This window comes from Scleropages formosus, chromosome 20 (genome assembly GCF_900964775.1).
Source record: "Scleropages formosus chromosome 20, fSclFor1.1, whole genome shotgun sequence".
NCBI lineage: Eukaryota > Metazoa > Chordata > Actinopteri > Osteoglossiformes > Osteoglossidae > Scleropages > Scleropages formosus.
The window spans coordinates 12,598,894-12,617,913 of record NC_041825.1 but is presented as its reverse complement, the minus strand read 5'-3'; the positions used below and the strand labels follow the sequence as shown (position 1 = coordinate 12,617,913).

General features: G+C 39.6%; 2 protein-coding genes across 6 annotated transcripts; one reads left to right on the top strand and one right to left on the bottom strand.

Annotated features, from left to right (window-relative positions):
- Positions 1-253: 253 nt before the first annotated feature.
- On the bottom strand, positions 254-5,812 carry atpaf2 (ATP synthase mitochondrial F1 complex assembly factor 2). Of its 3 annotated transcripts, XM_018762083.2 has the most exons (9): positions 5,736-5,812; positions 5,148-5,284; positions 4,578-4,622; positions 4,290-4,438; positions 4,099-4,196; positions 3,889-3,969; positions 2,839-2,951; positions 1,413-1,528; positions 254-951 (listed from the first exon to the last, which is right to left on the bottom strand). In XM_018762083.2, the coding sequence occupies exons 2-9, from the start codon at positions 5,203-5,205 to the stop codon at positions 814-816; spliced, it is 798 nt and encodes a 265-aa protein (XP_018617599.2). In that variant the 5' UTR covers positions 5,206-5,284; positions 5,736-5,812; the 3' UTR covers positions 254-813. The 3 variants fall into 3 exon arrangements, with proteins under 3 accessions (XP_018617599.2, XP_018617600.2, XP_018617598.2); XM_018762082.2 differs by lacking the exon at positions 5,736-5,812 and having other exon boundaries at positions 255-951; positions 4,730-5,214; XM_018762084.2 differs by lacking the exons at positions 3,889-3,969; positions 5,736-5,812 and having other exon boundaries at positions 4,730-5,214.
- Positions 5,813-5,905: 93 nt separating this feature from the next.
- On the top strand, positions 5,906-13,284 carry LOC108939792 (glucose-induced degradation protein 4 homolog). 3 transcript variants are annotated; one of them, XM_029247076.1, is made up of 7 exons: positions 5,906-5,915; positions 6,076-6,312; positions 6,607-6,666; positions 10,426-10,533; positions 10,768-10,869; positions 11,368-11,498; positions 11,678-13,284. In XM_029247076.1, exons 2-7 carry the CDS (start codon positions 6,121-6,123, stop codon positions 11,739-11,741), a joined length of 657 nt encoding a protein of 218 aa, XP_029102909.1. In that variant the 5' UTR covers positions 5,906-5,915; positions 6,076-6,120; the 3' UTR covers positions 11,742-13,284. The 3 variants fall into 3 exon arrangements, with proteins under 3 accessions (XP_029102909.1, XP_029102908.1, XP_029102907.1); XM_029247075.1 differs by lacking the exon at positions 5,906-5,915 and adding an exon at positions 5,946-5,993; XM_029247074.1 differs by lacking the exon at positions 5,906-5,915 and having other exon boundaries at positions 5,952-6,312.
- Positions 13,285-19,020: the final 5,736 nt, after the last annotated feature.

Below are 19,020 nucleotides of genomic sequence, written 5' to 3'. Positions count from 1 at the left end.
GTAATTATGAGGCACAGAAGTGTTAAGACATGATCACACTACAGATCCAAACCTAGAAATGAGAATGTAACTAGGGCATGAACACAACTATGCCAGAAGACACGTGACCATATAAATCACAGAGATGCCAAATTGTTCCTATTGTCAAAAGATAGGTGCCACCCAAGTGGCTTCATGAACACTCTTGCCAAGCCCAAAGTGCAGACTTGGCTCTAAAATCCAGACTGCAGTCTGAATGGAAATTGTCCTTTATTGATTATGACCAGTGACCCCACTTCATTCAATCATACTGGCATAGGTCTATGGGGACAGAAAGGGTAGAAACCAGCCAAACTCTCACTTTAAATGCTGTAAAAGACAACATACCTGTCTGTCAGCAAGTTTTCTTGTATTATTGCTTTGAAACTTTTAACACATTCTTAAATATTCAGCCTCTACTGACTGTTACCTGTCTAATGTGGATTCTTCTATCATGCCTTGTAATGGCTTCACCATTCTCATCTTTAAATTCATCAGAAACACTGGTACAATGGTGAAAGAAGAACAGTCATATTTATGAGAAATTGCCAGTACAGCCTCTTTAGTCCCTTATCCATATTTCATGAAATTCTGTGTGCAAAGCTGTGATTCCTTTATTTCTGGGAAAAAATAACATGCTGTACATTAAGAACATGATGCACAACACCAGGAAACAAAACTAAATTTTAATCCAATGTCAATTTTTTTTTTTTTTTTTTTTAAAACTTTTGCCATGATTCAAGTCCTTCGTCTTCACCGAGTGCTATTCAGTGGAGACAAGGGGAATAAAAACCGTCAGTCTTGCAACAGTTTGCGCTTCACGCTGGAGCTCTCAGAAGATAGATGCACAAAGAGTGTGCCAGCAGCTGTGCGAGCACGTAGTTCATACATGTCGTAGTCATGGGCCCACTCAACATTTCCCCAGCGCTGGATCTGCAAAGAGTGAGGGGTTGTGGAAAGAAAATGGATCAAGTCCCCGGCAATACAGAATGTGAATCAGACAAGTTACAAATATAATCTTCAGGTTATGAGCCCACTCATTCAGTTATGAAAAATTAGATTTTCACTTATTTTGTAAAATATATGCTTGTTGCAGACTGAAACTGACCTGCATTTCTGCACCCAGCAATTAGCTGGCAGTAAAACACACCCAAATAAGAATAAAGAAGCACCTTAATCCAGGTCACTTCCATCGTTTTCATGAGTGCTGCTTATCAGCAAAAAAGAAAATGGACTGAAAAATGGGCTAAATTCATAAGTGCATTAGACACGTTAGTCTTCTGTAATGTTGAAAATATTCATACATACTGGATATACAAACCTTATGCTTATACCTTCTAGATGTCTAAGCAGAAAAAGTGAACATGAGGCTGTGGACAAAGGTGGTGCCATACCTGATACTCTTCCTCCAGGCGAGACAACAGCACAGCCTGTTCCACTGTCAGGTGTCTGTCAACCAGCGCAAAGGACAGCACTAGAGACTTCAGCTGGGTGATCACAAACTCTAACCCTGCCAATGAAGATACATTCATTCCTTAGTGGACAGTCAGAACAAAACAAAATTTACATCAAATTTCAACTCTTCATCTAATCCTGAAACAGTTAAAAGTCATAGCACAACTCTACTGACACCCAGTACATAATCTTACTATGGTAATGCATCCCAATGGTGACAATTCCTTACTTAATTTTTTTTAATTATGGCAGGAAATTGGCCAGTTCTATAGATAATTCTCTGTGTGTAAAAATTATGAGTAACACATTAATAAATCCTTTAATTCTGTTAGTGATAATTCATATCCCAGTTCTTGTACTTGTCTCCAAAAATAGACTTTTCTAGCATCAACTCTGGCACATGGCCAGCCAGGTAATGCGTGAATTGGGGAAATGTAGAAGGGGGCATTAGTAGTGCAGCTTATTTTACATTTAAAAATTGTATGTTTCCAGTTGGCAATTGATTCCATGGGGTTATTATTTTGAATAAAAATATGCAACTTTAATATTGTTGTCGGTGCCCACTGCTGTTTGCTGCATGAGCCAATGTCGCACTCAGGTTGCTTACAGCCTAACTACATAGCTTATCTTTATATCCCTTCACATATGATGGTAAGATGATTTGGCTTTTGCTTTCCGTAGTGGTTGGAAAATTGTTTTATAATTATTTGGCTTAGTGATTACACATTATGATGATGAAAATCTGAACCTGTGGCTCAAATTCTAATGGGGTAGTTTGTGATTCAGCTTAAGGTGATTTGTCCTATATTAATTTCTGAATAAATGTCAAAATGCAAAGATAAATGATAAAACCATTTGTGATGTGAGCAAGATAGAATATATACCTCCCTCAAGACTTCATAATAAGTCATGGATGTCACAGTGTCATTTAGATAAGATTCAAAAAGTCACTGATTTGAAGATTTGTGCTCCCTTAAAAATAAAAGACTGAATTAAAGCAGCACAGCGGTCATCAGCAAAATTTCCAGAGTTAAATATTCCATGTGCGCATTTTTCATCACCCTACTTAAAGATTATAGTGCATTAAAACAGGTACAACTAAATGTGTAACAAAAAATGTGTAAATCTTATACCCATCTTGAGTTCATATGCCCATGGTTTAGCTTATTAAAAGTAATTTTAGGGCTTTAAGATGCAAGTTTGAAATATTTAGACTTGCAGACTTTGTTTTTGTGGACATACTTTTAATACTCTACCTTTCTGTTGCACATTTAGCCTTCAAATACTTGAGTGCCATTCTTTTATGTTCCCTGCCCAGTTTCAATCCCAGAGACACATGTAAAGGAATGTTTCCCATTACCTTACCAGTAAGTGCCCAGAAATTATAGGAGCCAAGGTGCTGCCGAAAAGTGTCTTTGGTCTCTTCTGTAATTTGTGGTCCCATGATACTAGAAGACGAGCCAATGATCACATTATACCTGCAAAAAACAAAGAGACACAATGTTAATATCAGGAGGTAAGGTTAATGGTGTTTTGTGTTTTACAGGGCTATGTAGAGAATTGTGAGGGAGTGAATGAAGGCAATTTACAACTTCATAACTAATTCTGTAACAATACAAATGTATGCTCACTCTCATTTGTATCTCATCCCATTTACATCCCGACGCTGCCGAACTACTTGTCCAGGCCATGGCGACATCCCGTCCGGACTACTGAAACTCTCTCGTCTGGCCTTCCAGCAACTGCCATCAAACCTCTACAGTTGATATAGAACGCTACTGCCCGAGGTATTTGACTTGCCGAAGCGTTTGCGTGCATCTCCTCTACTCGTTTCTTTGCACTGGCTTCCCATAGCTGCCTGGATCAAATTTAAGACCCAGGTTATACCCCACAAATGCATCAATAGATCTGCTCCTAGCCATTTAACTTTTTTTTTTATAATACTAACCTCTTGCTGTGGAAGATATTATTAACATCATCTACAATAAATAATTTCTAAAATTACAATTCTATGCTATTTATCAATGGTAAGAATAAATATTTATATACTTACCTCTGTTATTATATGTCTGTATATCATGTGTGTTTTATACTGGATGCTACTGAGTGGAATTTCCTTTTGATATAAATAAAGTTTCAGTCACTCATTCATTTAATGCCACCCTTCCAGAGTCACAGATACACACAGTCACAGAGCCAGAGCCTAACACGGCAACAGAAGATGCAAAGCTGGACACACACACCCAGGATGGGACACCAGTCCGTCACAAGGCACTCCAAGCAGGACTCAAACCCCAGACCTGCCAGAGAGCAGGCCCCAGCCAAACCCGCTGCGCCACCGCACGCCCCCGACCACTAATCCACACAAAAGTAACTGGAAATGCAACTGCATTCATGGACAACTGTGAAACTCACCTCTTCTCAACCCAGTTCAAGACAGGGTCCCACTCATTCGTCTGAAGTTCCACCAGTCCTGGTGGTTCTTCAACCCTGTAGCTGCATAGCAAACAAGCCTTGTTTCTCACGTGTTAAGAACTGCCAGCTGTCATTGCCCCATTCAGTGCGCAAATGGGTAGCTCTAGTTGCAGCCGGGAACCATACATTATACATTGGTATTTTGCTTACCAAATGGTGTCGGTCTCCAGAAATTTCAGCGCAGCTGCGATTATCTGCTCTTTATCCCGTTGAGTAGGATTATCCAAAGCTGTATTGCACAATGTGGTCTGAAGGAGAAAATGGGCAGTGTCGTTTAAGAACCCAGCATGCATATCACAGAAATGAATATGCAAAAGAACATCTGTTGCACTGAGCTGTACCAAGTTCATGGTGTAGAACTTGAGTGTGTCTTTCTGAACATCCCACTCAGTTGCCACAGCAACAGCCAAGGCTTCATTGGGTACGGTGAACAATTTTCCCCCTGGAGTCTTCAATTTTCTGCGGTCCAAATTGATCTCAAAAAGGCCATCTGCATTCACATGCAATCAGTGGGGACACAAGATAACGAAGAACTGTCAGGAGTTGCAAGGAAAAAAAAAAAAAAAAAAACAACACTAAATACACATCTTTGGTGCAAAGCCATTGAATGATGTGGAGGTACAGCCAACCTTCTCTTTGAGAAATGTTGACATCTTGGTAGAATTTCTTCCTTTCTGTCGATTAAAGCAAGAAAAAAAAAGCCATTTCAAGCACACAGTTCAAACAGTACCGTACGCGATGGATTACACACGAGAGTGACACACACATACTACAACCTTACCTGAGGTTGCAATCGACAGGTCTGCCGCGTGCCAGAGCACCGGAAGGCGCGCGCGCCCATAGCGTGCGGACAAGGCGACGCGTGCTTGACACTGCAGTCTAACCAGACTCCTCCACATCGTGAACGAGCTACCTACTAGCTGAATTAGAGCACTTACACACCACACACTGCTACACTAAAACACAGGAGCGAGGAGGAGTGGACATGGTTATGCCGGGCGGAGGTTGCTTACGCACGATAACTTGACGTTGCTGTACTAAACGCTTTTTCACGGAATATCTTCATGGGCTAAAATTACACCAGTAAGCCTTTACTTTTAAATATATTAACATGTAGCGGTAGATTCGGCTAAATTCATCTTCAAAAAAAGATGCGTTCGTCCTACCGGCCCGATGACCTTCCTTAGGCACAAACTCACGTGGTTCCTGCCACTGATCGCGCACACCTCCAGGCGCGAGCGAATGCACGCGTGCCATTGGTCTGTGCGAACAACGTTTGCCGTTGGTGTGTTATGGGAAATGAAGTTCATTCGTTAAAACGTCGTCGATCGCAACGCTGAAAAACAGGATACACACACAAAATAATGTCTCCAACTATTTACAAATTCACTAAACCTTCATCGTCACTAAGAAAAACTGGATATATAAAAATAACTGCATATGAGTGACTGGCCTATATAGTATATGTGTCAAGTAACTGTATGATGATGATACTCATGTGCTTATGTTAAACTTGAAATAATAATAATACTACATATATATTATAGTGACATCCCCAAGCGTGCATTAGTAGCTAAAATTTTTACAATGCGGTAATGTCGTCAGATCTAATTTCTCAACTGTACAACAAACAGCAGGAGGAGAAAATTCGCGACAACTTGAATATCATTTCATTATTTAAGTTTTGGAATCTACTTTGAGTTGTATTTTCGGCCTGTTAATAACCAAAAAAAGTTTCGTTGATATCTTGTACTGTAGTTTGGAAGTATCGCTCTGTGCTGCTTCACCTGAATTTCATATTTGGCTCCGCGGTAACTAGCTTCATGACAGCTTTCCCCTTCCCATGGAACCAACTCAAATGAACTCCACCTCAACTTGCAGAGAACATCAACTCCCATCAGCGATTTCGGAGCATTAACCAATGAAAGTTCACTTTTATATTTATGCTAACTAAGTCTTCCAATCAGGTAGGGTTATGTTGATTTGAGTCTTTCGATGCACCTTCGGTTTTCAGGTGTCAGAGTGGCGTATCCGTTACGGACCCGGTAAGGGTGTTTTTACGGTTGGGCCTTCTTTTCAGGGCTACCCGTTTCACGATTTTTGCATTTTTCTCTCACCACTGGGAAGGACTAAACTGTAGTCGGGAGCGTGTATCCCGGCGAAGGAGGAAAGATGCCGGTGCGTACTGAGTGTAGGAGCGGTAACGCCTCTGCGGCCTACACATCCTCGGCTTCGCTTGTTCCACCTCCGCCGATCAACACGCAGCAGCCGGGCGTCGCCACCTCGCTACTGTACAGCGGCTCGAAATTCCGCGGACACCAGAAAAGCAAAGGAAACTCGTACGACGTGGAGGTGGTTCTCCAGGTAAGGCGCCGTAGCTGACGCTCTGTGAAGCCTCGGAATTAGTGAACTGGCAGTACTATCACTCAAAGTTTTCGTGTCTCTGAGTCTAATTATGGGAAAAGTTTTCATCACCTAACCCTAGTCAGGAAGCTACAATGGTTCTAAATTCTTAATTCTGTTACTTCTTCTTTGTTGCTGTTAAGTTTCCATCTTTACTGAAAAGCAAAAGAATATATTATAATAGTTTAGTTGACAGTTCTCAGCATAAACGTACAACAAAACTAATGACTGTGTGTGTATTCTGCTTTCTTCCAGCATGTTACAATGGAGGATGCATATTTATGTGGGTACCTAAAAATCAAAGGATTGACAGAGGTGAGATGTATAATCCTTCTCTCTTAATTTCCTTTGTAAGGACATCTAAAGGCTTTTTTTCCCCCCCCAAAACCTGTTGAACTGTGAAATGCTGTTTACTTGGCTGGTTATCCACATGCTGTTCTGCTGTTCACCTCTGAAATAATGCTTTTTGACTTAAATTATATGTGTTACTGGGCAACTCAGTGGCACAGCAGGCAGTGCTTGTGCCTGACAGCTCCTCCTTGCCTAGGGGTTCGAACCTGAGTTCAGATCCAGCTCGGTCTGTGTGGAGTTTGTGTTTGCTTGGGTTTCCGCCAGGCATTCTAGCTTCCTCACGCCATCCAAAGATGTGAGTTTCAGGGGCAGTGGTGAATGTAAATTGCTCTTAATGTATATCTGTGAGATTGTGATTGCCTGACGTCCCTTCTATGGTGCGCCCTGCCTCATACCCTGTGCATCTGGTCTCGACTCTGGACCACTGCAACGCTGTGTTAGGTTATGTGGTTATGGATGAATGGATTGGTGTTATTCTGCCTTTGAAACCTTTATAGCTGTGATCACAGTTCTTTGGAATTCTTTGTAGACTAGACATAATGAAGTAATATGAGCACACTGGCTATTTTTGTGCTGTGCCATAAGAAGGAAGTTGAGCTGTACAGTAAAGATAGTTAACCTGATTCCCAGCAAAGTATATATGGGTGGGATGTGATGTCACTGACTTCCTTTCAGTAGGTCACACAAGAAGTGATCTTGCCCAATAATAAATTGTGCCTAGTTGGTCGTTCAGTTATGTTTATTTTGCTGTTTTTTTTTTTTATTTTTTATTATATAAAGTAGTGAAGTGCTTCTGTTTTCTTGGTCTCAAGGGACATTAATCATCAGTTGTCAAGATGAGCATTATTGAATTAAGATGACATGACCATGTATGGATGAAAAACCTGCTTATACTTGGCTTTTAGAGAACCACGATGGATTCATGTATCTTCTGAAGAAGCTTGCTATTGCTATGAAGAAATGCTACTTTATTGTAGTAGTAATGCAGGACAGGAACCACCTTTACAGTCACACATTATGGGCTTCAAAGAAATGTAAACCCATTTATTTAGTTGCGTAATGGGATGGAGCTCATTGTGCTGGGCAGTAATTGAAATTTACAGGAACCTCTAGGCATGCTGTTTTGAGTGCATTGTGGTAACAGGCCCATCCACAGTAACTGCTGCCTACATTGTCTCCTTCACAATAAGAACCACAATGCATAGGTTCACCATAATGTGTGTGCTGTGCACTTCTTTTCACTTGGACTGGAATACGGACTGGTATGCGCTGGTATGAGTGTATAGATTGATTGTAGGTTTTGTGTAGTTGCTCCTCCATCACATTTTGTAAGAGCTGTGAGCAATATTTAACAGTAAATGGATTTGAGGAAGAGTGCCGAGTGAGTTTGTGAATAATGCAGCACTAAATCATGACAACTTTCTTCCAAGTTTTCGTACTTCTATGGCACCAGAATGAATCATGTTTCTACTTATAGTCCGTCTCTGCTGAAATCACAGGGTCATAATGTGAAGCAAGTGTAATCTTTACAAAAAATCTGCCTGTCCTTATGCTTGGTGACCGTGTTGAACTTCTCGAAGTTAGGTGCCTAGTGTGTTGCATTGTCATTTCTAACCTGGAAGGGTACATTGTCTGATTTATTATTGCAAAATGCTATTTTGTCTAATGGACTACATAGTGCGTTCTGATGCAGTCTATTCCCTTATATAAATCCAGCTACTTTAAAGACAGTATTTAAAGAGTAGTGACTTATTATTCTATGTAGAGAGATGGATACAGCTTATCCCCATGGCCAGGCAGAGAATTCTGGGTCGACTCATTGGCAGGCCACGAAGAGCCTAGAGGGAGAGAATGTGAAGTGTTTCGTGACTAAGTACCCCCTCCTGTATAATTTTACTGACTCTGTAGCCACAAATGCATGTTGATCTCTTGAGCCGTATCATAAGATAGTTGACTTAAGTTAACATTTAACTGTACAGGCAGTCCCGGGGTTACGAATGTCCGACTTGTGTACAACCCGTATTTACGAACCGCCCCCCGTAAAGCCTATTATATTAAAAATGTACAGTGATTAATAATAACAAACAGGCGCTGCTTTACGACGCATTTCTAAACATTGTGCGTCTACAGTGGTTCGTGGGCACGAGCTTGGAGTAGGACAAAGACTTTTTTCTTTTCAGTCGGACTGTCCTGCCCACGACCTAGCCCCGAACATCCGCACCTGCCCAAAATCAGAGCAGTGAGGTATAAAGAAGCTGCACCTGCACACCCTGGTTGCGGAATCTCATTTGAGAAACCCATCTCTCCAGCGCTCTCGAGTGAACCCACAACAACCTACCTGTCCTTCCAAGTCCCTCATTCTCCTCAAGCCCTCATTCCCACTCCTGACATCCACGGCTCCGGACACTCGCATCGCCTCCTCGACTACGACGTTGGATTCTCCCAAAGATCTACGTTTCTGCATCGACCAACCCACGCCTTTCCCTGACTCTGAATCTCGCCTGCTCCTTTGTGTACCAACAAAGACCCCACGATTGGGTGCCCACGCACACACCTCAGTCTCCTGCCCGCTCACTATGACACAGACCACGTTGCTGTTAAGTGTCTCGTGTGTGTTACTGAATTTCGTTTTGTTGTTTTTTTTTTTTTTTTTTTTTTTTTTTTTTAATGCTCGTAACTATGGCACCAAAGCATAAATGTGATGCAAGTGATTGTCCTTTTCTTTGATGAATCACCATCAGGATTGAAACTAAAGTGGAAATAATAAAGCGGTAGGAAAAAGGTGAAATGCCAACGAACATTGGAAAAGCGAACATTAAAATTTTTGTTTTTTATACCTACACAGACACACTCTTGCTCTCTCTCTCTCTTTATTATAAATACTGTAGTTACATTTATCATTATGTTAAAGATGTTTAAACACTTCCAGATACATTAAATTTTTTTTAATGCATAGAAAGGTACACTATACATACTAAATATATATATATATATATACACACACACACACAAAGACAAACATTTTACTAACTCATTTTAGGTATGAACTGTGCCTAACTGTTCCGACTTACATATAAATTCCACTTAAACACAGACTTAGGAACGGAATACAGGACATTGGTTAGATCCCCGCTCAGTCCGTGTGGAGTTTGCATGTTCTCCTTGTGTCTGCGTAGGTTTCCTCCGGGTGCTCCGGTTTCCTCCCACACTCCAAAGATACTCTGTTCAGGTTCACCCATAGTTTGTGAGTGACAGAGAGTGTTGTTTCACTGATATATGGATGAGTGACCCTTTGTAAGCAGTGTAAGTCACCTTGGTGAATAAGGTGTGTGGGCTGATCAACACTACATAGAGATCATTGGAAGTCGTTTTGTAGAAAAGTGTCTGCTGAATAAATAATGTAACTTGTAATGTGAGTACTGCCTGTAATTGAAATTAAAAGTGCTCATAGAAGTTAACCTAAGTTAACATACTTATTGTTTTTTTTTCCCCCCCTCTTGTCCTTTAAAAAAAACTTTTGTCCTGTGCTAGCACAAAATTGTACCTTTGGGAATCCAGTGTCTAATATGAAATGCAAGTTAGGTTCCTTTGTGGTTTTGGCCTTTTGTTTTTGGGTTTTTTTTTTTTTTTTTTTTTTTTTTTTAAAAAAAAACCTTACCGTTTATAAATGATGTTACCAGCTAAGTGATTACAGAATAAGTTTCATTTCTTTCCCCTATACAGGAATATCCAACACTCACAACCTTTTTTGCTGGGGAAATTATCAGTAAAAAGCGTCCTTTTTTAACCAGGAAGTGGGACGCTGATGAAGATGTTGATCGCAAACACTGGGTAAGAAAATTTGTCTTTTTTATATTTAAAAAAAAAAAAAAAAAACTAAAGTTTATTCATATCTGGGGAATTTTGTACATAAATGTTATCTTAAACTTGTGCTTATGTTTTTTTTAAAGTCTTGATTTTGTGGCCAACTAATGAGCAGGGTTTTTTAAATATTAAATATAGATGGCTAATTTGTTTCTGTTCAAACTGATTTTTATATATATAATATATATATATATATTCCAGGGCAAGTTTCAAGCTTTTTATCAGTACGCAAAAACATTTAACTATGACGACTTTGATTATGAAGAACTGAAAAACAGTGACTATGTCTTTATGAGGTGGAAGGTAAGACCTTTTGTCAAAATGTGACCAGCTATTCTCTTCGAAGCTGGTATATTTCCTGTGAAACTGAAAAATCCAGAGACAGGGGATAATTTGCCTGGAAGTGCCATACAGCACTGTCATCTTTTGCACACAAACATATTTAACATTCATGGATGTTTAACACAGTACTGTTATATGGAATTGATGGGTTGGTTATAGGACACTCTTTGCACTGTCACATGTGGTTACTGTTGGATGTGTTGTAAACTGTAAGCAGTGTGTGTGTTGTGCGGTGCATTACGTATATTAATCCAGCTTTCCGTTTTCTCCACGCTGACTTCCTGTGTCCAGTTTGTATACTAAGCCACTTACCCATTTATATGGCTGGAAATTTTTTACTGTATCAATTCAGCAAAAGTACCTTGCTCAAGAGTATTACAGCAGCAGATGGGATTTGAAGCCAGACTCGTTTGATCGCTAGGCTCTAACCACAGCTTTCCCTGTTCTCCTTGTTTACAGGAGCAGTTCCTAGTTCCAGATCATACAATCAAAGACATAAGTGGTGCATCCTTTGCTGGCTTCTATTATATCTGCTTCCAGAAATCTACAGCCACTATAGAGGGTTATTACTACCATAGAAGTTCAGAATGGTAAGACACTTATACCCTGAAACCTTTTTGTTTTTGAATATTTACTGCAAAATGTTTTAATTTTGAGGTATAAGACAATATATCTGATAATTTTGTGAAGGTTTTTATTAAATATGCAAAGCAGAGTGCAGTATACACATTTTTAAATACTTTTCTTGTTTCCTTCATTTTTCTACCAGGTATCAGTCGTTGAACCTGACACATGTCCTTGAACACAGTGTGCCAATATATGAGTTTCGGTGACATTGGCGCTCCAGCGCTGTTGTCAGAGGACTTTTTGCCAATGCCCTGCAATGCAAACAAAGGAGTGTATATGACAGGTGGGACATAAGCTCTCCCATGATGGAGTAGGGGTCTGCATTCTCCATTAAGAGAGCGAGATGGATGGACAAGAAAAATCTACTTGCAGGCCATGCAAAGAATACGTTGCCTGGGATTTGTAGCAGCGTGTTTTTCATTAAAACTTCATTTTAATGTTTGGTTTTAAGCTACTTTCTGTTTAACTGCACTATCATCATGGTATCTTTTTAAGGTGGGATCTTTCATATTTTATATATACAGTGTGTGTACATATATATATTTTTTTTTAACCCCCCAAAAGGAAAGACTACAGTTAAAGTAGGCCGGTGCCTCCATTTCTAGCTAAAGGCAGACATATACTCTTTATATGTGGGCGCATCTGAGTTTTTCTCTCATTCACATTAGTAATGAGCGCTTGAGCATGATGAAGAAATGGCAAAATGACAGACTGGAGACGGTTTTGTCAGAAGTTTTGTGGTGACATGAGCTTTTGGGTTTTGTGAGAAATTACAGAAATATTGAAGTCATGTATATGAAATGCCAAGTTAGTAACCTGTTACTTTACCATGAGACACTCAAGGGCTTTTTGCTTCAGTGACTTGGGGCTGTGGTGATCCATAATGGTCTTCTGGTTTGAAAGACTGCGAAGACTTACATAGAAGGATGTATTTTAATGTTGGTACCAAATCCTGTATTTGAGGTGCAAGACAAATGCCCTCTGTCTGAAGGGTAGGAAAATGTTTTAAAGTATGCCCCCACCCTCAGTTCCTTGTATGACTATGCAAAAGAACCTTAAGAACAAACAGTGCTTAAGGTTCACTTTGTTTTGTTTGACAGAATACTGGTAAAGAAATTAGGATCGAAAGAGGTAATTATGGCTAGTGCAGTACTCCATGAAATAAACTGTCCATAAAATGACTTCTTTTGGTCTGCCATGTAATCACCCCTACTTGTGTCTCCTTTAACTTTTCAAGTGCCATCTTTTTAAGGAGAAGTTAGTTTTACATATTTTACTCTCATGTAGAGTATTTCTGGTGAAGTTTTTGGAGTTATAAGCACTCATAATTTACATGATTGAAAACATTGTGTGGACTATAATGATCTTTTAAAGTTTTGCCCTAAAGCCTCTTTGTCATTTGACATGTGTATGGGGTGGCCTCATGCAGCCATACTGAATATGTGCTTCAACGACTGCGCTCATTGATCTTTTATCCCCTGCTTGGGTTGCAAAAGTCCTTATGACCTTGGAAGAGAAGTTATAGCTGAGGTATAGAATGAAATGTGAATGAAGACTAGGGTTTATGTTCAATGCCACACACTGTTATAACAGTTAGAAATGAGGCTTTAAACATTGTTTTGACCATGTAAATATGATTTGATGGTAACTCCTAAAGGTTAACAGTGTTAATTTCTAAACTTGTGTTAACCAAACTGACAATGAGCAAAAAGTTTTATATAGAAAAAAATAAACCACTCCTTGAAGCTTTATCAAGTGTTCTGACTTAAATTGGCTTCCTCTTATTATCAGAGCAAGTACTCTCTTTGGAATGATGAAATAAACTAGTACTTTCCACATCTGGACAGTTGCTTTGTGTGTGTGTGTATGTGTGTGTTTGTTTGTTTGCCCACTTGTCCAAACACAATGTGCCATGGAGAAACTGCTAGAAGAAATGTGCTCTTGCCAAACAGATGTCACGGTGCCACATTCCATCCACCTCCTGCTGGGACTCATTGCAGTAACAGTGTGCTTAGCTGTTCAGTGGGAGTTTCTGCTGAGCTCATGGAACGAACAAAGACCTGCAAGTCTTCCTGGTGGTGAAGTGCCACTATATTTTTACCAATGCGAACTAGCTGGGTTCTCTCTCTCCACAAGTATTTTCATACAAGGACCCCCCATACAGCATTTACCTTGTAACAAAACTTACCTTGTAGCTTTTAGCTGTTAATCTTTACCATACACACTTAATTTTTTAATATAAATTGCCTTTTCTACAAAAAACAAAATTGGTCTTTTTAAGTGGAAATGGCACATTACTCGGGTTGATTAGAAGTCATTTAAATGTTGTCATTACATTGTTATACTGAGGATATTCAAAATAATATTTTTGCTCAGTTACATTGCTGCTTGTGCTCATATAAAGACAAAGCTTTAAAATAATGCTTAATAATGAAAAAAGTGGTGTGTGTGTGTGCCTGGTGCAAATTGTTCAGGGCTGGAAAAAGCCAAATATGAAGAGAATTTTGTTGCAAAACTGCCTGAAGAAACCTGTTGAGTGGAACGATAAAGTTTCAGACAGATTTGCTACATACGAGCATTTCAGAAAAAAACAACAATAAACCTTTCCTTGACTATACAGAGTCTGCCACAAGGTTTGATGTTTTTGAACAGGGAACATGTTTGGTTTATTTAAATTTTATTTAGAACTAGTTATAGTAGCAGAAATATTTAGTTTCCTTGCCTTCTGGCATACTATAAAGTGACTCATGTTTTTACCCAGAAATGTAATACTGGGAATTCCACAAGAGGAATATAATCCAGTACTGTTCACTAAATTTTCTGTCTTCCTTCTCTGATGCAAATTAGCCAATAAGATACGTAGGCAGCGTTAGTTATTTCAAAATAGTTTGTCATCTTCCCACAGTCACCATTTACTTCATGGCATAGTTCAATCTACCTGTGGAAACAGGCCTGCATGTAGATGTACTTAAAATGTATTTTTATTTGTCAGAAACCAATAAAAAGAACACAAAGTTAAAGCAGTTTTACTTTTCAACCATAAGAGGGTGTAACAGATTAGTTCTCTGATCAGTCATGATTCCTGCCCCTCCAGCTAAGTGGCCTGTGCTGGAGAAGGTATGGATGTCATGGGTTTGTGCAAACATCATCCAACATCCAAAAACTTGTATGCAAAACAAGGAGAAAGTCCTTTTCTTCCAATACATTTATTTAGCGGATGCTTTTCTCTAAAGCAACTTCCAGTGAACTATGTCCTGTTATCAGCCCGCACACCTTATTTACCTGGGTGACTTACACTGCTAGATACACTGCTTCCAATGAGTCACTCATCCATACATCAGTGGAACACACTCGATCTGTGACACACACTATGGGTGAACCTGAACAGCATGTCTTTGGAGTGTGGGAGGAAACCAGAGCACCCAGAGGAGATCCATGCAGGCACAGAGAGAACATGCAAACTCCACACAGACTGAGCGGGGAATCAAACCCATGTCCTCGACAGCAGCGCTACTCGCTGTGCCACCGTGTCGCCCCATAAAATGTTTCTTGTTCCAGAAGTCGACTGATAAGAGGACAGCAGGTAGTGTAGCATTCAAAGAACCCAAGTTTGAATCCCACCTGCAGCTGTAGTACCCTTGAGGAGGGTACTTACTGTCAGTTGCTCTAGTAAAAATTACCCTGTTGTATAAATAGGTAAATCATAAGCAGAGTAGTGTACAAACCAAACATCGCAAGCTGACTTAGATAAAGCGAAACAGTGGAGGTAATTATAGGAAACATGAAGGAATGTTACATTCCTGGAAACAGTGGAAAGAATGCAGAAGTCATGAAGTTTTATGCAACTACTTGTGTGAAACTAATTGCACTTAATCACGTATCTGCATCTATGGCTCTCTGCTAATGTAATGAATGCATTGTGTTTTTTGTGAGATGTACGTCGCTTTGGAGAAAACGTCTGCTAAATGAATAGATGTAAATGTATGTAATGTAAGTATGTATAATTTTATTGCGCGATATTGCTTTTATTGCATTGTCTCACCAGCTGTTGGACCAGTTCCAGCCTGCCTTTCTTGTAGAAGACATTCCCAGAGTCTTTTGCTGCATAAAATAATCGCCATTCAGACAAATCAGTTTTTAATGTTGTGTCTAAAACCTCTTTGCTGGCTGCATTCTTATTGTGTCACAAGTTTCATAAGCGGGTTATATAACTTAACTGCCATATACTTATTGTAAGAGTATTTATCTAATGATAAGTACTGAGAGGAATGGCAAGGACAAGATTTTTGGCATTACAGCCTACTTGGCAATCCTTGCTGCTATTATATAAAGAAACTAGGGCAGTTTTCTCAGCAGCCAAGTTAAACAATGGGCAGTACCAATAGTATTGAAATGGTCACCTTCTATAGCAAGGAGTTCCTCGGTACCATGTCTTTTCACAGAAGGAAACAGGAAAAAAAAAACCATAAAATGGAAAAAGGGTTGTCTGAACTGGACGACTATTAGAGATAAAAGATAAGATTATGAGACTTAAAGCTGATGGGCAAATTGAAACTTTTAAAAGGAATGATTCAAGAAAATATGACATATTCTCAAGTGTGAAAGGAAATTTTGGCATATCTGCTACATCAGCTGATCCTTTCCCCTGTACATAACATCTTCTGATTAAAAAAAAACACCCATGTATTATATTCAAGCGAGTTGTGTCTAACCTGCATGAGGATGCCTTTGTCCATTGTCCTCTGTTGGTAGTACCGGGTTAATTTTCTACTTATATGCTTTTGAAAGGTTAAATAGTTTACATTTACATCAATTATTTTCAAAAAGCTAAATAAGATCACTGTCTGAAACCGCTTGTCCCAAGCGGGGTCATGATGAACCAGAGCCTAACCCAGCAACACAGGGCGCAAAGCTGGAGGGGGAGGGGACACACCCAGGACAGGACGCCAGTCCATCACAAGCCACCCCAAACGGGACTTGAACCCCAGACTCACCAGAGAGCAGGACCCGTTCAAACCCGCTGCACCCCGCCCAACCATTTACAGTAGTTTTTAATTTGTACACAAAGGAGGTAAATGGAAACAATTCCACTGTTTTTGAAAAAATACATTTTCACGGAATCCCCATTAGACAGCGAAGTACAGTAACCCTTGTACAAGTGGTTATTGCCAAACCTTAGTGACCAGTTTGTTTCTTTTTCAGAAATATGATGCGTAACGGACATCAAAAACAACAGAAATGTGTTTATTTTTACTCCACCTGTACGCTTTCAACATTTCCATATTTCAAATACAAATCAAGAACAGTATGAAATCTGATTTTTCCCTGCTCTGAAGAAATATTATTTTCCTCACCACTGTAAAGTAAAATAATGGAAGGCAAATATAGGGTACTTTGAACAAATTTTGATTCAATGCTTTACATTTCACTTAATGCATTCATAGATGAATGGCAGTAAAAATAAGAAATGCAGCAGAGATCTTTGTACAATGGTATTCATCCATTCTTTTAAATCCGCTCAAAACGCCTGGCATATGCTCAGATAGTGAAAATAAAATGAAATCCAGTATAGACCTGTATTGAGGGAAGACTTTCCCCGCCAGTTTCCCTCATACAAAGAATCATTTACTGGTTTACTGTAACAAGTATACATAATATTTCCTGGTTTGTACAGCACTATAAAGCCTTATTCTCTACCAGTATAAAACACCTTCCTCTTGTTACACAATTTAGATCACCTCTTCTCTTTGTTAATTCATGCGAGCCAATTGGTGATGGCATGTTTGTATCTCCACCCTAACACTATTTATGTAATTATAAGTAGAACTCCATGGAAAATCCTTTTATACGCTTCTTTCATATATGCTATATGAAAAAAAGAATCTGTGTGCTATGTCCATCCGAGTATAAAAATACTGATTCATAAATGTAGGAATAACCGAATTTCCTAGGCTTCGTTTTAGTGGCATGGTAGGTAGCATCACCTCACAGCGTAGGGGCTGTTTAGGTTCGAATCCATGTGCCGGGTCCATGAAAATCTCACTGTATTTAATCTCAATGCACTATCATTGAAAAAAAAAGTTAGGAGATGCCGTTTTTTTAAACCTAGTTTACCTTCAAAACCCGTATGTTCATTTTATCTATTTGACCACAATATGACCACAGTAATAATAGCAGTGTGTAACATGTAGGTGTGTGTCTGACCTGAGGAGTGATAACACATGTAGCAGATTTCTATAGAAAGAATGAATCAAACTGACCTTTGGGCTCCCATACATCAAAATAGAAGATAAGCAAAACAATAGATGCTTAGAAAAGGAAACATAACCCACAGCACTTTGCACAAAGTCAAGAGTAAGAAAGAAACAAGAAGAATCAGAAGGAAAAAGGAGGAGAAAGGTAGAAGAAGGAAAAAAGCAAGTCCAGCCTTCCCCTTCCATGTCAAACTTGGACTCCTTCTGCTCCTCATAATAAACTCTTCACAAGCCTGGGGTGCAACTCTGAATTGGGGTGCGGGGGGTTTGGCCTGGACTCCTGACTGCCGGAAAAGATTACTGTTACAGTGCACATTGTTCTGCTGTAATTGTTTTTTTTTCATAACTGATTATAAAAAAAATAATAAAAAATAAAAATTAAAAAAAAAAACTGTTTATGGGAAATTAAGAGCTATTAAACACAGGGCAGAATATTGCAAAAATCTTGCCAAACTTGGATGATGGGACTGAGTTTCGGTCTGTCTGTCCATCTGTGTGTGTCTGGGAACGAAGCAACAGGATTTTGCCGATTAGGGTTCGGGGGAATGTATGTGCCACTTCTGGAGGGTAACAAAAACAGCTTATAGGGACAGAGTTGACAGGTAGTGTATTGGTTACAACTATAACCTGTTGGTCCTGGAAAAGGGGTTCAGATCACAGTTCCTACTGTTGTATCCATCACCAAAGCATGAGTTATAAGTTGTTCCTGTACAAATAGGCAATATTATAAGTAGCTTAATATACAGAGCTAACATCATAAATTGCTTTACGTAAAAGTGCCAGCCGGAGTAATAAATAATGTCCATCTAGGTACACTTCACATGTGATGTTTGCAAAATTATCTCTCAGCCAGCTGTACCGGAATGAAAATCTAAATTCAGGTATAAGGTTTATCACCTTTTTCATCCATGTGATTTTCAAAACTCTGGTTACGGCCTACGAGACGGTCAAAGATTCTGCACCCTGACACCTGATCATTGCCTGCACTCCAGCAGCAGAGATATATTCCTCCATCTCCGGCCGTTTGGTGGTCTCACTCATCGAAACTCCAGGATGGAAGGTTCTCGGTTTCGACTCAGATGTGGTGGAATGAGCTCCCTCTCTCCTTCAGAACTACCAAATCCCTTCCAGTTCTCACGAAGGGTTTCAAAAAGCATCATCTGCACACACCTGGAATCTCTAAGCAGCTCGATAATTTTGCATCACACCATTTGTAACAATCACCTTTGTA

Coding starts and splice junctions, on each gene's coding strand:
- LOC108939792 (XM_029247076.1), top strand. CDS start 6,121: ATGCCGGTGCGTACTGAGTGTAGGAGCGGTAACGCCTCTGCGGCCTAC. Junction 10,534..10,767: donor ATGTTGATCGCAAACACTGG/GTAAGAAAATTT, acceptor TATATATTCCAG/GGCAAGTTTCAAGCTTTTTA. Junction 11,499..11,677: donor TACCATAGAAGTTCAGAATG/GTAAGACACTTA, acceptor TTTTTCTACCAG/GTATCAGTCGTTGAACCTGA.
- atpaf2 (XM_018762082.2), bottom strand. CDS start 4,847: ATGTGGAGGAGTCTGGTTAGACTGCAGTGTCAAGCACGCGTCGCCTTG. Junction 3,970..4,098: donor CTGGAGACCGACACCATTTG/GTAAGCAAAATA, acceptor TTTGCTATGCAG/CTACAGGGTTGAAGAACCAC. Junction 2,952..3,888: donor TTGAACTGGGTTGAGAAGAG/GTGAGTTTCACA, acceptor TGTTTTTTGCAG/GTATAATGTGATCATTGGCT.